Here is a 17,276-nt window from a genome sequence, read left to right on the forward strand (position 1 = left end):
GGTGGACATATATTTGCACATCGTCTGGCAGTGAATAAGTTAATATTTTCTGCCATCTAAAAATGACGCTAAAAAAACCAGTTGTTGACACGAACTGGATTTGAGCCAAAATGGTCTTTGTAAGATCGGTTCACATTTTTTTGCTAATAATCACTCAGCCTGGAAGTAACTCAAATAGATAGAAAGCTAGCTAGCTAAGAGTTAGCTAATAATCACTCAGCCTGGAAGTAACTCAAATAGATAGAAAGCTACCCAGCGAGCTAAGAGTTAGCTAATAATCACTCAACCCGGAAGTAACTCAGGGTTACCTTTTGAGGAAAATGAAGGCTTTTTCGTGCGCCTTATAGTGCGGTCGTTGCCTCGCTCTTACCTTGCATACAGCCTTCTATCCTGTGGATGAGTTGGTAAGACTTGCAGCGGTCCAGTAGAGTCCTGATAGCTGGCAGGGGGTCCAGGACGATGGTCTCGGGGTGGGCATCAATGTAGTCCTGAAGAACACACACATTTCAGTACAGTGATACCTCCGTTTACAAACCCCTTGGCTTACAAACTTTTCGGTTTACGAACGTTAAATTTATGAAAAATTTACCTTGGCATACGAACTTTACCTTGGCATACAAACTTTTTTCATACACGGAGCTGCCTCATTGAGTGATGTGTCGTTCGTGAACGAGCCCGTTCTAACAACAAAATGGCAGCCGAGTTTTGGTCCTCTATTCCCCGTCCCCAGTTTTCGGGTAAAGCCACGTGATTGGTCAAGAACGCATCCCAACCCATCCATCAGGCTCCACAAACAACCCGCACAAGCCATCAGTACACTTGATGCAAAAAGCTATCAACCCAGCTAAACAGAACACAATTGATGAGGAACAAGGTAAAATTATCGCAGAGAAATCACCTACAAGGGATCATTGCTCAAGATGGTGAAAGAAGAAGGTTATGTTCCTCATCAAGTGTTTAATGCTGATGAAACCGGCTAAGCCATCAACAACCATCACACGCTTTGTTTCGGCTAATCCGGGAATGGCGCATTTTGCCTTTCAAACAAATGTCTTCCTGATGATCTGCTGTTGATTGATGGATCACTCAAGATCCAATTCAAGATTCTTGGATATGGTCAACGCTTTACAGTCATCCCTCGTTTTTCACGGTTAACTCAATCACTGCCAGACGTGAAAAAATACCGTATTTTCCGGCGTATAAGGCGCACCCAGGTCTCGTAACTACTGTCAGCAGCCACCACCTCCATTTCCTCCTGTAGAAGACGTAACCCAAGCCTCGACTGTAGCGCCTTATGATGTGGTGCGCCTTATATTTGGAAACTTATATATTGAAAACTTATGGAAACTTAATCATTGTGTGTTGCACCAAGACTACTGTTTGATACTAGTTGACACAAATTCCCAGCAGGCAAATCAACCCATTTCCAACGCCATCTTGTGCATTTTCTGGGACACTACATTTCAGTCCAGGTGCCTCAAAATGACACTGAATGACTTCTTTAATCGATTGCTAAACATTTATGCTTTCCTCTTAAGAACTATTTGAATCATATTCATAACTGGATGAGTAAGAAGAAAGCATATCTCCGAATCTGAAGCCATTGTTTTGATTCTCGGGCAAGGCAAGACGTCTTAGTGTGACGTCACAAACAAGGGGGCGGGACCTTCTTAAACTGGCCATTTCCGGGTTCATTTTGAAGTAGTTTTTGGATACTTTAAGTCATTTTTATTGGTGTTTTGCATTTCACTAAAAATATCAGCCTGCATGTTTTGGGTATTTGATATGCTATAAAACGTTTTTCTAATGTCAGTTAGGAAACAAAAAAATGGCATCGGTTGTCCTTTAAGTGATGACCAAATTATAGAGTCCAGAAATAGCAAAATATCCCTTCCTTTAACTCATTGAACTGCCATTCCCGAATGTATTCGGAATTGAAAAGCATGACGTGGCACGCCGTTCCCGAATTTGTTCGGGTTTTGTTTTTTTCTTGCGGGAGTGGGTGCCGATAAAGCACTGGTCAGCCCTCTAGCAATGTTTTTTCCTTTCCACGAGGATGCAGCAATAGAATTGTGTCCATGTTAGCGCTTTGTTACAGCCTCAGCTGTTGTGAACTCATTCACAGCAATACACGAATTATTTTCGGGAATTGAAAATATGACGTAGAGCGCCATTCCCGAATTTGTTCGGGTTTTGTTCTTTCATGCTTGCGTGCATGATTCCTAACTGACATTAGCAAAATTATCGCAGAGAAATCACCTACAAGGGATCATTGCTCAAGATGGTGAAAGAAGAAGGTTATGTTCCTCATCAAGTGTTTAATGCACAAAGGTAAATAAAACGACTTTATGATACAGTACAGTTTATTTCTTTAATTATAATACCATAGCAGGTATATAAGGTATATTTTGTGTAGTTTTAAGGTTTAGAAAATTAGAAAGTAGAAAAGTATGTTTTATGGGGACCTGAGAACGGATTATTCTCATTTTAATGGAAAATTAAATTTTTAATGGGAAATTAAGTTTTGGGATACACACTTTTCGTCTTACACACTGTCTGGGAACCAATTCAGTTCGTAAGCCTTATTAGCTTAGAAAATTAGAAAGTAGAAAATGATGTTTTATGGGGACCTGGGAATGGATTATTTTCATTTTAATGGTTTCTTATGGGAAATTAATTTTTGGGATACACCCTTTTCACCTTACACACTCTGTCTGGGAACCAATTAAGTTTGTAAGCCAAGGTATCACTGTACCTACTTTGGATACGTCAAACAAAAAAGGATGACTCGCACTTTTATGGGCCGCTCGCTACTTTTGTGCCGTTTTTTTTTTTCAACTAAAAATGTTTGTGGCTCACACCCAAAGTATTCAAAAGGAGTGTCGTAAGGAACAGTCAAAAGATGTCATCTAAACACACGGAATTCCAAGAAAGGGTCAGCATGCCTCACTTGACAGAGAAAGAGATGTATGCCAGCCGGTCTGAGTGGATTATATCACGCCATCCCTGCCTGGCTGACAGTCGGGCCGGTGCGGGATCGCCGGTTTTACGTAACAGCGCTGGATGGCCGGAGCTGACTGAAGTGTGCATTAACCAAACAAGCTGCCTCTTTGAATTTACAGCTCTTTGAAAAAGAGCGCAGCAGCGGCGTCACACGTGCAACCCTTGTCTAAAATTATATGTGTGGCGGACGCACGCGTGCAATGGAAATGTCTTTTTGTCCAGCAGAAGAATTCATCTTTGGATTTGACGCAGATCTCAATGGGTGATATAGCTGAAAGCCCATTATGCAATCAAACACGCTGCAGCCAAAAATAAAGCCATCCTAATCTTTCCGGAGTTTAATGGAACACATTGATGATAAGGACAATCCGTAGCTGATTTTGGCATCCCAGAGGAAGAAACGCATGCATGCAGCACAAGATGAGAGATGAGGTGTCAAAGACAAGCGGGTGTTAAATGCTTTGCTTTTTCATCCCCCGTTTGCGGATCAGATTTGACCGAGGGATAAAATCTTTGGCTGAGGTCACTTAGATTGACCGCCTCCGTCTTGGGCTGTCAATCACTGGAGTAAAACATGCTTGCAGAAGCTACTTCATGTTCACGATAGAAACGCGTCATTGCTGATGAATGTTCTGTCCAGGGAAATATTCCAACTATATGACTGCTTCAAATGAAAAGTACAATACAGATTTCACCAAGTCTGCGTCTGTAATAATGAAAATACCTCAACATACACACACACACACACAAACACACAGTTTTTGGTCATTTGAGATGTTTCTCTTTTTGGAAAGAAGCTTTAAAAAAGTCTTAAGGAGTGACCAGAAGCGATCTTTTCGTCAGTCCAAAACGAAAATGAGGCTATCCCTGCGCTGTTCTTTTGTCAAAAACAAAGCCATTGTGATTTTGTGCGCCGGTCTTGAACAATACCTGCACTCTTTGCACCAGCAGCACCGCCTGAGAATCGTTCTGATCAGCCTCCAGGATGAGGTCCGTCAGTTTGTGGATGATAACGTCCAGGGGACCCTGTTCTTCTAGAGGTTGGCTGAGGTCCAACTGTGAAGAAAATAGCATTTCTGGGTTTGGGTTCAAACGAGGGATAGACGTCCGATTTATGGTGGATTTACACTGTAATGCTCCAAGTTACACAATAAAAAAACATGTTTTTTTTTCTTCCAAGTACTCCAATTACAGGGGGAATGAATGAAATTACTGGGAAATATCTTCCCGTCATAGTCAGGCCTCTGTGAGATGTGGATAAAAATACAAGATGATCAGATAGCTTCAAATGTGACTGCGATATGAACAGCAGACAGAGGGACCCTCTTATGTGAGCTTCATTGAAATATGCCCCACTGTGACAAACAAACACACACCAAAACACAAAACCTTTTTTTCTCTTCCTTTTTTTTTATTTGCCTTCAAGTGACGTCTTCAAACTTAAAACCGCAGATGCCTTCTTGAAATATCAGAACTTCTCTGATTCTTGACAGAAATTGCAGACAATCTTCCTATTCCTTTTGAAAGGATTTTCCACATAAACAAAGTTTCAAACTACATTCATTTTTCAATGGGATAATTTATTTTGGAAGGTTCTGAACACAATCCTCAATAATAATTTCCTGTTGATTTTTATACAAAAGCATTCCATAGTGTGATGTGACCATTTTTTTAAGTGTACATTTAATTTTGCCTGTACGCATCTACATTTTAACACTCATTCCCCTGCCAGAAAATGTGCTAAAATGTGTCCACTCCAGTGCCAGGGTTTTAGTCATTTTCACTCAAATTGCAGCACCCACAGAATATTGAGTTTTAGGACAACAAACATTCTGTAAAGTGTCCTTGAGAGCTTTAAAAGGCGCTTAAAATGTAATGTATTATTATTATTATTATTATTCAATTAAACGTAAAAAGACTCTCTTTTTTCATCAGAAAAAAAGAGTAAATTCCAAAGTTATATGGGTATGGAGTTATCTGAGCTTGAAATGGGGGCGGTACAGTACATACTTATTGGTTAATATAGCGCTTTAACAACAGCTAAAGCTGTAACAAAGCGCTAACATGGAAAAAAGGCAAATGCTGCCCCCTCAAGGAAGGGAATAATATTGCCAGAGGTCTGACCAGCGGTTTATCGGCACCCCCGCAAGAAAAACCAAAACCTGAATACATTTGTGAATGCACCAAATGAATTTATGGCATTATCATTTCGAGCTGTGTCCATCGAGCGTCAAATTATGTGCACTCGTTTTTGTAACTACCACAGTTCAAGTTGCATTTGCGCCGGCAGTTCGTCACAATTTAGCCTTTGGATGTCATCATGCAAAAACTCTCTTTCATGACCAGTGAGCAGAGCCAGGCATTGATGACATACTCGGCATAGTCTACCAGATATGAAACTGGCCTTGGTTTAAAATGTATTCCTGTCATTGTTTGTACTGGCCAAGTGGTTCCCAAGTAGAAAATCCAGTTTGGAGAGTGACATAAGAGCTTAGCGGGGACTGCACGCGCACAGGCACACACATAAACATCAACACGGCCAGTTGAGTGATAGATTTTGGCTGACATGCACTTCACCGAGGAAAAGGTTCAGCTCACAGAAGACCAACTTTGCTGTGACAAAAGAGCACCGATAGAAAGAAAAGAGCATTTGGTCTGCTAAACGTTTCGCAACACAATCATGTTAAAAGGTTTTTGGGGGATGTCCTTTTTTTCTTTAAAGATGCTGTCTCTGAGTTGGGGAGATGAAGAGAGAGGGGATTAAGTAGCCTTGATTGAGTAAGGACAAGTAAAAAGTGTACTTTTTGATAAACATGTACTGAAACCTTAACCCCATAAGATTACAAAAAGACAAAACGTCTGACTGATGTACTTGACCTAGATGAAAAAGTTTCTTCAGCCGTCATCTGTACTTCTTTGAAGGGGTCAGATGTTTCGCTCCTCATTCGAAGAGCTTCATTAGCGAACTACAGTTGTGCTGGTAACTCTGGCCCTATATATATCCCGAATGGAGAGAAGTGGCGGTGCCAGATCTCTGCTCTGATAGGTCGCTGCTCTAAGATTGGGGGAGCAATGGACTACTCCCTTAAAGGACAACGACAACATTTGTTTTGTTTCCTAACAGAAAAACGTTTTATAGCATCTAAAATATCCAAAACACACAGGCTGATATTTTTCGTCAAATGAAAAACACCAATAAAAACGACTTAGAGTGTACAAAAACGACTTCAAAATGAAACCGGAAATGGCCAGTTTCAGAAGGTCCCGCCCCCTTGTTCGTGACATCAAGCCAAGACGTCTTGCCTTGCTCGAGAATCAAAACAATGGCTTCAGATTCGGAGAAGATGCTTTCTTGTTACTCATCCAGTTATGAATATGATTCAAATAGTTCTGAAGAGGAAAGCATACAAGTTTGCAATCGATTAAAGGAGTCCTCCCATATCAATTCGAGCCATCAGGATTCCAATGTAGCGTCCCAGAAAATGCACAAGATGGCGCCCAAGCCCCGTTGGAAATGGGCTGATTTGTCTGCTGGGAATTTGTGTCAACTAGTATCAAATAGTAGTCTTGGTGCAACACACAAAGATTCACCATCGCGTTATTTATGTTTTCCTTCTAATTTCGCCATCAACACGGATCAACATGAAGTTTTCAGACCAAACAAAGTACCCAAAATGCATTGTGTCGCTTTCTCGGTCAGGGACACACGGTGCCGGTTGTCCTTTAGAGGACACCCGACGCCTCCCGACAAGTTGTGGCCATAATTTGTAAAATCACTTCAAATGACTTCTACTGAGCGTATTTTACAAAGATTCCACCGCATATAGCTATATTTTACGTTTTAAGACTCGCGCTGAATATTCAGGAAGTCTTGTTTTTGAGTTGGTGATGATTCCAGACGTGACGTGACATCACGTCTGGAACGCCCCTGACCGAGAAAGCTACACACAATGCATTTTGAGTGGTTGCTAGCTTTTTTTGTGCAGATGTACTGCAGATTGAGGCCTACTAACATTGTCCCTGCGATGTTGATAGGCTATTTTTGAGCATGTGTTTAGTTTCCCCAATGTATTGCTCTTTACTATATTACTTAATTTTTCATTTGACAGCCTATCTTTTGGAGGCACTAATTTTTGTCTTAAAGTATTTATCGGTTTGAAATAGGTAGGAATTTTGACCCTTTGTAGTTTTTCAGAAACCCCTGCAATGTAAGGTACTCTAAGGTACTCTCCAGATATACTCAATCTAGGTCACAAATTTAAAAACCAATTCCAATTCCTTAAATCTTACTCAGAGCAAATTCATGCTCGCTTAACGCGAACAGCGAAATAAAATGATTTCTAAATAACAAACACCGACTGCATGCAAACTAAAATAAAATATTGAAACACCTGTGCAAATACACCTATCAAAAGGTCATCCCGCAGAACCCACAGTATGCAAACGCGCCTCGTCTATATACGTTCATCACAGTGATGTTGTTAAACGGTATGAGGTTTCAGTTAGTCAAGGGCGCGGCTGCATTCGGAGGAACACAATGTTAATGATTATGAGAGGTGATAGATTACTCATTATGGCAACATTGTTCCTTCAGTGAGGTGTAAATCTATAAAACACATCAGATTTTTTTTTTTACTCAACCACCTCAGAGTAGGTCCAGCTATAGTTAAACTTTATTCAAGCATTTCTGAGTGGCTACATTACAATCTGCTGAGTAAATCCATTTCAAAATAACATTTTAGGAAAGAGGCAAAAATAACACAGTCAGGACAAGGTGAGTCGAGAAGATGTTCCAAGTTGGTGATATTCTCCTTGGCCAGAAATTCTCAGGGAATTATGGGAAAGATAAGCTATCTTGCTACTACTTTTCTCACATACTGAGCAGAGCATGAGTGTCGTATTGAGCAAAGCATGAGTGTCAAACTCATTTTGAAAAGTCTAACATGGAGCGCCATTGACGAATTTGTTCGGGTTTTGTTTTTTTCTTACGGGAGGTACCGATAAATCGCCGGTCAGACCTCTGGCAACGTTTTTCCCTACTACAAGGGGGCAGCATTGGCATTTTGTCCATGTTAGCGCTTTGTTACAACTTCACCTGTTGTTAGAGTGCTATATACACCAGTATGTATATACAGTAAAGTCTCGTTATATCGATATTGGATATATCGATAGTCCCGGTTATATCGATACTATTTCTATGCACGCACGGAGAAAATTACATGCAAACAGGGTCGGATATATCGATAGTCCCGGTTATATCGATATTTTTTCGGACTCCCTTGAATACCGATATAACGAGACTTTACTGTATTTTATACAGCTGCCTCCATTTCAAGACTCATTTAACTTGGGAATTAACTCATGTTTTCTGATGAAAGAAGAGAGTCTAAGGTTTCTTACGCTGAATTGAATGTGTATGTAGTCTTAAAACTCAATATTCTATGACAAAAACGCTGGCACTAGAGTGGACACATTTTCCCACATTGTCTAGCAGTGAATTGGTTAATGAATAACTAGTTTTCAATTTGGTAGTAAAAAATAATGACTGTTATTGTGGTTTGCATGGGACAATTTGGAATTTTGGTACGGACTTTAGCAAGCATCATGGAATTTTACACGTTTGATTTGCTTTTGCGGGCCGAGTTAAATGATGTGGCGGGCCAGATTTGGCCCCCTTGGCCCTGACTTTGTGGACTGTATGATCATCTGGAGCACATAGAAGGGGGAACCATGTATCTTATGGTCTGGCTGGGAAAATCTATCTTTTGTGACAATAACCCTGGAACGTTTCTCATATACAGTACCTCACACATTCGTCAGAATAACACATACAGCATATTCTCCGGTATTTACCTCTCAAAATCTGTCTTTGGGTCACAGTAAGGGTACGAATTTCATTGAAGAGGAGTGTGGAGCTGAGGCATAGCAACAGGGTAAGCTAGCATTAGCATGTGTGTTTATTTCCGTCATACTTGTATACATTCTGAAATGACAATGACACATCAGGTCTCAATTTGTTTGACCGGTGAGGGACGAGACAATGTCACTAAAATTCAAGTAGGACAACCATTTGGCAATATAAATAAAGTGAACACTGTTTTAAGTTTAAGAACACTGTTTTCCTCACGCAGAGGAAAAGAGACATTGTTGTCTTAAACAGAAACAGAGTTTAAAATAGCCTACTTGTTCTTTTTTGTTGTTGTAAAAAGGTTAATGGTAACCATACTCGGGCAAAATAGCATTCCCACTAATTGCCGCAAAACAATTCGAGAAAATGAAGCTGACGCTTTCGCAATAATAAATCATAGCAATTCTGGGTTGACTACAATAGTTTATGATCACTGGGATTGGTTTTGACACTCGACTAAATCTCTGAGAAAAAAAACAGGGTAGGGATTTTGAAGCAACGTCCCACTCACATCATTATGCTTTGCCATGTCAGTGTAAATTTGAATAATCTTAAAGGAACTTTGTTCATGGAAAGAAAATACACTGGGTATGTTAACATAAACAGTTTAAGTCGCAAAACCGGGAATAAAACACCAACTGCTGTGACAATGGACTCTTGAGGATATATGTAGCATTGCTTTCTGTCATTATGTTTGTATAACGGAGTACAAGGCGCACCTCCAATGAATGGTGTATTTTCAAACCTTTTCCATACATCTGTGTAATGAGGTGATACCAGAGCAAATGGGGCAATCAGGCCAGTCGTAGACCTCATACTCAGGCAGCACAATAGAATTAATCAGTCAGGACAATAGAAGTAATCAGTGGAGCCGCAGGGAGTAGTCCTCTGCTCCCCCCCCCAACCTGAGAGCAGGGACCAATCATAGCAGAGTCCGGCACCGCCACGTCTGGACAGTAGGGATATATATAGGACCGAAACTACCAGCAAGACTTTAGTTCGCTGAAGAAGCATCTTGGATAAGAAGCCTTCAAAGTACAGATGACGGCTGAATAAACCTTTTCATTGATATTTGCTATCTATTTGCTATCTAGTTGGCTAGCTAGCTAAATAGCTAGCTATCTATTGGCTGTATGGATAGCTAGCTAGCTATCTATCTATTAGCTAGCTTTCTATCTATTTGAGTTACTTTCGGGTTGAGTGAACTCTGGCGCGTGTGGCGGCCGCTGCTCACCCACAGAAAAAAATATCCTGTGACTGTGAAGTGATCTCGAGAGTTTTGAGAGGTGCCTATAAATGAAATGTATTATTATTATTATTTATGCTTCTATAAAGTCAAATAGAGGTGAAGTTCTCCAAAAATATAAAAAAATGCTTGAGACCAAACAACATCGACAAACAGAGAAAAGGAAAACCGTCCTGTGTTTGGAGCTCCCACCCAAAAAAAAAACAACAAATAAAAAATAACCCAGCGGCAAAGTCATTGATGTGCTCCTAAAAGCTAAAAGCAGAAATGTCAACTGACGTCTCTGACGACCCCTCCGGGAGCCGGGGGCTAGAAGAGAGCTATGGTGATGATGGACGGCACAAAAAACACGCTGGATCCTAAGGGGAGAGGCGACGGTCAAGGCCAATATATTTTCAGCTTTGATGAAACTCTGTACCGGGGCCAGCCGACACTCATGGGAAATAAAAAGATTTTACGAAAAACACCGGGGACAGAGGTCGCAGGAGGACAATTTTCAATGGAACCTTACTGACCATAAAACACAACAATGTGAAACGTTGACTGCATGAAGCCGATGGGAAAAAAAGAACAGATTTAGCGTGTTATTATTTTTTAAAAATTTTTACAGAGCTCATGCAAAACACAGATGCTAATGAATGTTGGATTTCGTAGCCAGTGTGGCACTTGGCATCCATGTGTGAGAGGATATGTGTGCCTGAGAGAGGGACCATACAGTATGAGGGGGATCAAAATGAAGGTCACCCTGAGTCAAAAAAAACTTTTGGCTGTACAAACAGGCCGTTTGAGGCCAAGTCAGAGCCATTGACTAAGTTGTGCAATAGAAGAAGCCTTTGACTTATCCAACCTTTTGTTGAGGACATCCAGTACGTTTTTTTTAATCTCACGTCGGCATTAACTCATTCACTGCCATTCACAAATGTATTCAGGAATTAAAAATATGACATAGACCGCCGTTCCCGAATTTGTTCTGGGTTTTTTTTTCATGCTTGGGTGTTGATAAAGCGCTGGCCATGGCCCCTGGCAATGTTTTTTTTTTTCCACAAGGAGGAAGCATTTCCTCTTTTTCCATGTTAACGCTTTGTTTCAGTGTCAGCTGTTGTTAAAGGGCTATATAAACCAATATGTATATACGTATTGCCACATTTTTGGCACATTTTTGCCCATGTCTGGCAGCGAATGAGTTAACATAGTTCGATTCTGCAGATTTCAAACACACTTGCCTACTAGCAGGAGTTAATAGGGATGGGCGTGATAATGGACAACTGGATGAACGAATCATTAAAAAAATGTCAATGGAGTTGATTGTTGATTAATCCACGCCTGAAGCGCGTTTGTTGCTTCTAAACAGCAGAGGCACTGTTTCTGTCTCAACTAGCTTGAAATATCAAAATGATCCACTGCTCATGAGCAAACTTATATAAGAAAAATTTCACACCGACTTCAAAACTAAGAAATAGAAATAGAAATAGAAATACAGTGAGACCTCAACTTACAAACACCTCAACTTACAAACTTTTTGTCTTACAAACGTCAAATTTATGAAAATTAAACCTTATAATAAGCACTATTTTCATAATGCACACCCACCACGGCTGGCGGAGTGATCTTCGGCGGAAGCACACGACCGAACAGCACCAGAAGTTAAGTTACCAACTGTCCTTATGGAAGGTGACTCTCCTTCCATAAGCCATCAACGACCATCAAAAAGGTAAATAAAACTTTATTTTACAGCACAGTTTATTTCTTTAATTACAGTCCTCATGTAATGCGCCTCTCTTTCCAAACAGCAATTCCCTTTGACCTTCGACCTCCAACGCCATTCCATCAAGCCATAAATGACCATCACAAATGTAAATAAAGTGACTTTATGATACAATGCAGTGTATTTCTTTCATTGCAATACAATAGCACATTTATTATACATAGAATAAGGTATGTTGTGTGTAGTTTTAAGGCTTATTTAGTTGAAAAGTATATTTTATGGAAACCCGGGAACGGATTATTCCCATTTTAATGGTTTCCGATAGGAATTTTTTTTGAAATACACACTTTTCACCTTACACACTCTGTCTGGGAACCAATTAAGTTCGTAAGTTGAGGTCTCACTGTACAGAGTCTGTCTAGTCAAGGGAGTTTTGGCAACAACTAGGATTAGCACCCTGGTGGTTGGTAAAAGTTAACAAGAACATGTCTGACATCATCAATGCAACACACATCTCTTATTGTCTCATGAACTAAAAGCACGCAAATACCCAGTAAAGATAATCACTTCTTTTCTGTCGCTACTTTGTTGCTGTTATTTGGAATTTTCACATTGCGCGATGAATAATGGTGTTCTTATCTTATCATCACGGTTGTCAGTCAACCCAACAAACCAATATGTATATTGTTGGGAATATGAAGACCCAGAAATTATCTTGACATTTTTTAAGACTTGACATATGATAAAAACAGTAATTCAGTAACTTTCTTTGGACAGCCCGGTCAAACGAAATTGATTTACGGCAAGTGCCTCTGTTTGAAGAGTGAATATCGACTTTGTGAAGCAAACCGTGTTAATCTAATTAACTCTGCAATACGGACAGGCTTATATACAGATTCCTGCAAGGATGGGCCTTGTGATCTTGGGACACAGGTGGGTCAGTATTGATGACTTAGTGTTAAAAAAAATACAATAATAAATCGCATGGAGAGATGTGAGCAAGGAGGAAGCGCAATAATAGTGATGATGAAAAAATAGTGGATGAGGGATTTTTTTATTTTTCTTTCTAAATAAATGAAGCAGCAGCGAATTGCCCGAAGAACCAATTATGCAAGTACAAGTAAAAAAAAGACGCCTCGGGTGACATTCTGTTAGTAACAAAGTAAAGGGTTTACTCACATTGAATCTAGAAAATCATGTCAAGGTTCACTCTAATAATAAATCAATAATCAAACAAACAAACAAGCACATAAACAAATAAATACATACATAAATACATAAACAAACAAACAAATAAATAAAAAGCTCAATAGATAGCTAGTCTAGTAAAGATAGCTAGCTAGTCTAGCCAAGCTAGTCAAGCTAGCTAGTCTAGAGAGAGAGAGACAGTCTTGCACCATATATACAACATATGGCATGCACATTTGCCGATTTTTTTATTCATTATTATTTTCATTGTTACTTTTTTTAAATATCATAGACAAGTCAATTTACCAAATTAACCTGTTGTGGCTCAATATGACTTCACATATAAGACATTATAAGATATTATATAAGGTATTATAAGACGCAGAGTCATCTTTTGAAGAAAATTAAAGGACAACCGACGTCTCCGGACAAGTTGTTTCCATAATTTGTAAAATGTCTTCAAATGACTTCGACTGAGCGTATTTTACAAGGATTGGATTGGATTGGATTTGCCTTTATTAGTCTCGCAGTGGAGAAATTTACATTCCACCGCATATAGCTATATTTTACGTTTTAAGACTCGCGCTGAATATTACGGAAGTCTTGTTTTTGAGTTGGTGACGAGTCTGCACGTTACGTCACTGAAGGAACGCCCCTGACCCAAAAAGGACACATTGTAGCAGTCCTTCCATCAGGTCAATGCATTTTGCTGTACTTTGGTCTGAAAACGTCGTGTAGGACCAAAAATAGGCAGAAGAGGGCGAAAAAGCTCCATGTAAGGAATTAATCAGCCTGTGGAAACGGGCTGATTAATTCCTTACACGGCTTTGTCGCCATTTTCTGACTGTTTTGGGTGCGACATTTCCCACCCTTGATGCCTCAAAATGACACGGAATAAATTCTTTAATCGATTGCAAACATGTAGGCTTTCTTCTTCAGAACTATTTGAATCATATTCATAACTGGATGAGTCACAAGAAAGCATATTCTCCGAATCTGAAGCCATTGTTTTGATTCTCGAGCAAGGCAAGACGTCTTGCCGTGACACCACGAACATGGGGGTGGGACCTTCTGAAACTGGCCACTTCCGGTTTCAAATTGAAGTACTTTTTAGACACTTTAAGTCATTTTTATTGGTGTTTTGCATTTGACTAAAAATATCATACTGCGTGTTTTGGGTATTTTAGATACTATAAAACGTTTTTCCGGTGACACTTAGGAAACAAAAAAGTGACATCGGTTGTCCTTTAAGGCTTTTGGGTGCGCTTTATAGACCGGAAAATACGGTATTTATTTTTTATCCATCTATTTTCGACATGTCTTGTCCCCATCAGGGCCGTGTGTGTGACCTTGAGCTCATCCCACTTGCCCTCTTGTCTAGTCCAATGGCAGCGTGATGTTTTTCTCGCCAGAAATACACACATTCATCCAATATACAAGGTTGACGTGTTATCACTGGGATTAGTCAGTCTGACTCCTGGGGCAAGGTTGCGTAAATAAACCATTATTTATTCTTCCCTCGGGATATTTATGATTATCTCTAAATTCAGAGTAGTACACGGACCAAGAAAAATGGGAAAGTACTGTTCCCCAATCAACGAGGAAGAAAATGCTACATTGATTAGGAAAAGAAGAAGAAAAAAAACATTTGATGGATTGTTGAGTCATTCCCAAGGGAAGTGGGAGAATAACGCTTTGTACACAGACTTGTGTAACAGGGCCGAGGTCTTACAATGGCTGTCATTATCTTCTCCTGTGATGTCGCCATTACAGTGCAGGAACGGATCGTGCAACCACTGGCGTCAGTGAGTATCGGTGTGAGATCAGCTTTTTTAACACATTCACAAATTTATCCCGGAATAAAAAATATGACGTAGAGCGCCATTCCCGAATTAGTTCGAGTTTTGTTTTTTCATGCTTGTTTATTTTCCTTTCCTTTTGTCCATATCAGCGCTTTGTTCCAGCTTCAGCTGCAGTTAAAGCGCTATATGATCCAATATGTATGAATTGCATTGTATTTTAGACAGCCGCCCTCATTTCAAGCTGATATAACTCCAGACCCATATAATTTAGGATTTTTATGATGAAAGAAGAGCGTCTAAGGTTTCTAATAATGCATTGAATGTTTATGTAGTCCTAAAACTCAATATTCTGTGGGTCCTGCAATTTGAGTGAAAATGAAAAAAAACCCTGGCACTGGAGTAGACACATTTTCAAATCGACTTTCAAATCCTACCTCAAAAACCATATGTTTAAAAATGCATTTGCGGTTTAGTTTAATGTTTATTTTATTATTTATCATGTATTTATGGTTTTATTGTTCTGTGTATTATTTTACTTGTAAAGTGTCCTTGGGTGTTCTGAAAGGTGCTTGTAAATTAAAGGACAACCGACGTCTTCGGACAATTTATCAGCCTGAGGAAACGGGCTGATTAATTCCTCACAGGAGGTTGGTCGCCATTTTCTGCCTCTTTTTTGGTGATACATTTCCCCCCAATGTTGCCTCAAAATGGCATGGAATAAATTCTTTAATCGATTGCAAACATGTATGCTTTCCTCTTCAGAACTATTTGAATCATATTCATAACTGGATGTGTAACAAGAAAGCATATTCTCCGAATCGGAAGCCATTGTCTTGATTCTCCAGCAATGCAAGACGTCTTGGCGTGATGTCATGAACTGGGGGCGGGACTTTCTGAAAATGCCCAATTCGCAGCTCAATTTTTTGCAGATTTTGGACACTTTAAGTCATTTTTATTGATGTTTTGCATTTGAATAAAAATATCATACTGCATGTTTTGGGTATTTTAGATGCTATAAAACGTTTTTCTGATGTCAGTTAGGAAACAAAAATGTGATGTCGGTTGTCCTATCAATGTATTATTAGAATTATATTATTATTTTTGTACATCGTCTAGCAGTGAATGAGTTAATCATGATTTAAAAAAAATAATAAAATCAGACATTGCTCACATTGATTATAATGGGAAATGTTTCAGTGATATCGACCAAATGGGTTTTCCAAACAGGTTTCTGGAATGGATTATGGTCAAAAACCCTGGCATTGAAGTGGACACATTTTTCCACATTGTCTGGCAGTGAATGAGTTAATTGGCATTGACAGAGCTGCTTCACGCACTGTAATACATTTCCGCTTTTTTTTTTTTTTTTTTTTTTGGAGAGGGTGTAAAACTCGCTGAGAGATGAAGGCAGTGAAGTGTGGAGGGTTGTTCAATTCTCTGGCTCCGTGAGCCGTTGTGCGTGTCTGAATAGCTGAAAGCGCAGTGGGAGGCAAGGCATGCTTACATTGGGATTATTCCCATGATCGGCTTCTAACTGGGTGTTTTGCAAGCGGTGCAGTAAGCAAGAGGAGGGAGCTAAAAAAAAAATATATATATATATATATATATACAGTGAGACCTCAACTTACGAACTTAATTGGTTCCCAGACAGAGTGTGTAAGGTGAAAAGTGTGTATTTCAAAAAAAAATTCCTATCGGAAACCATTAAAATGGGAATAATCCGTTCCCGGGTTTCCATAAAATATACTTTTCAACTAAATAAGCCTTAAAACTACACACAACATACCTTATTCTATGTATAATAAATGTGCTATTGTATTGCAATGAAAGAAATACACTGCATTGTATCATAAAGTCACTAAATTTACATTTGTGATGGTCATTTATGGCTAGATGGAATGGCGTTGGAGGTCGAAGGTCAAAGGGAATTGCTGTTTGGAAAGAGAGGCACATTACATGAGGACTGTAATTAAAGAAATAAACTGTGCTGTAAAATAAAGTTTTATTTACCTTTTTGATGGTCGTTTATGGCTTATGGAAGGAGAGTCACCTTGCATAAGGACTGTTGGTAACTTAACCTCTGGTGCTGTTCGGTCGTGTGCTTCCGCCGAAGATCACTCCGCCAGCCGTGGTGGGTGTGTATTATGAAAGTAGTGCTTATTATAAGGTTTAATTTTCATAAATTTGACGTTTGTAAGACGAAAAGTTTGTAAGATAAGGTGTTTGTAAGTTGAGGTCTCACTGTGCAACAAAAAAAAAAGAGTGCCACACCAGTGTACTTTGCCTGAGAGAAAAGCTTGGATCAATTCCTCTTCCATTTCACTGACAGGCACTTTTCAGCACTGAGCTCCCCAGGATTTAGTATTGAATAGTTTACTCTCCTATTCATGCGCAAAACTTGCACAGGGAAATGTTTTGTTCACT

At 39.6% G+C, this 17,276-nt stretch overlaps 1 protein-coding gene across 1 annotated transcript in view; it reads right to left on the minus strand.

The window, feature by feature from the left end:
* The window catches only part of LOC148893483 (inositol-tetrakisphosphate 1-kinase-like), a 46,796-nt gene that overhangs the window by 18,904 nt on the left and 10,616 nt on the right, over positions 1 to 17,276 (minus strand). Inside the window, exons 4-5 of the mRNA XM_089004069.1 lie at positions 3,934 to 4,059; positions 371 to 488 (exon numbers count right to left, since the gene is read on the minus strand). Coding sequence (XP_088860195.1) covers positions 371 to 488; positions 3,934 to 4,059 — 244 coding nt within the window. The remainder of the gene's footprint in view (positions 1 to 370; positions 489 to 3,933; positions 4,060 to 17,276) is intronic.

The sequence above is a fragment of the Hippocampus bargibanti genome, linkage group LG09, assembly GCF_051943395.1.
Source record: "Hippocampus bargibanti isolate YZ-2025 linkage group LG09, ASM5194339v1, whole genome shotgun sequence".
NCBI lineage: Eukaryota > Metazoa > Chordata > Actinopteri > Syngnathiformes > Syngnathidae > Hippocampus > Hippocampus bargibanti.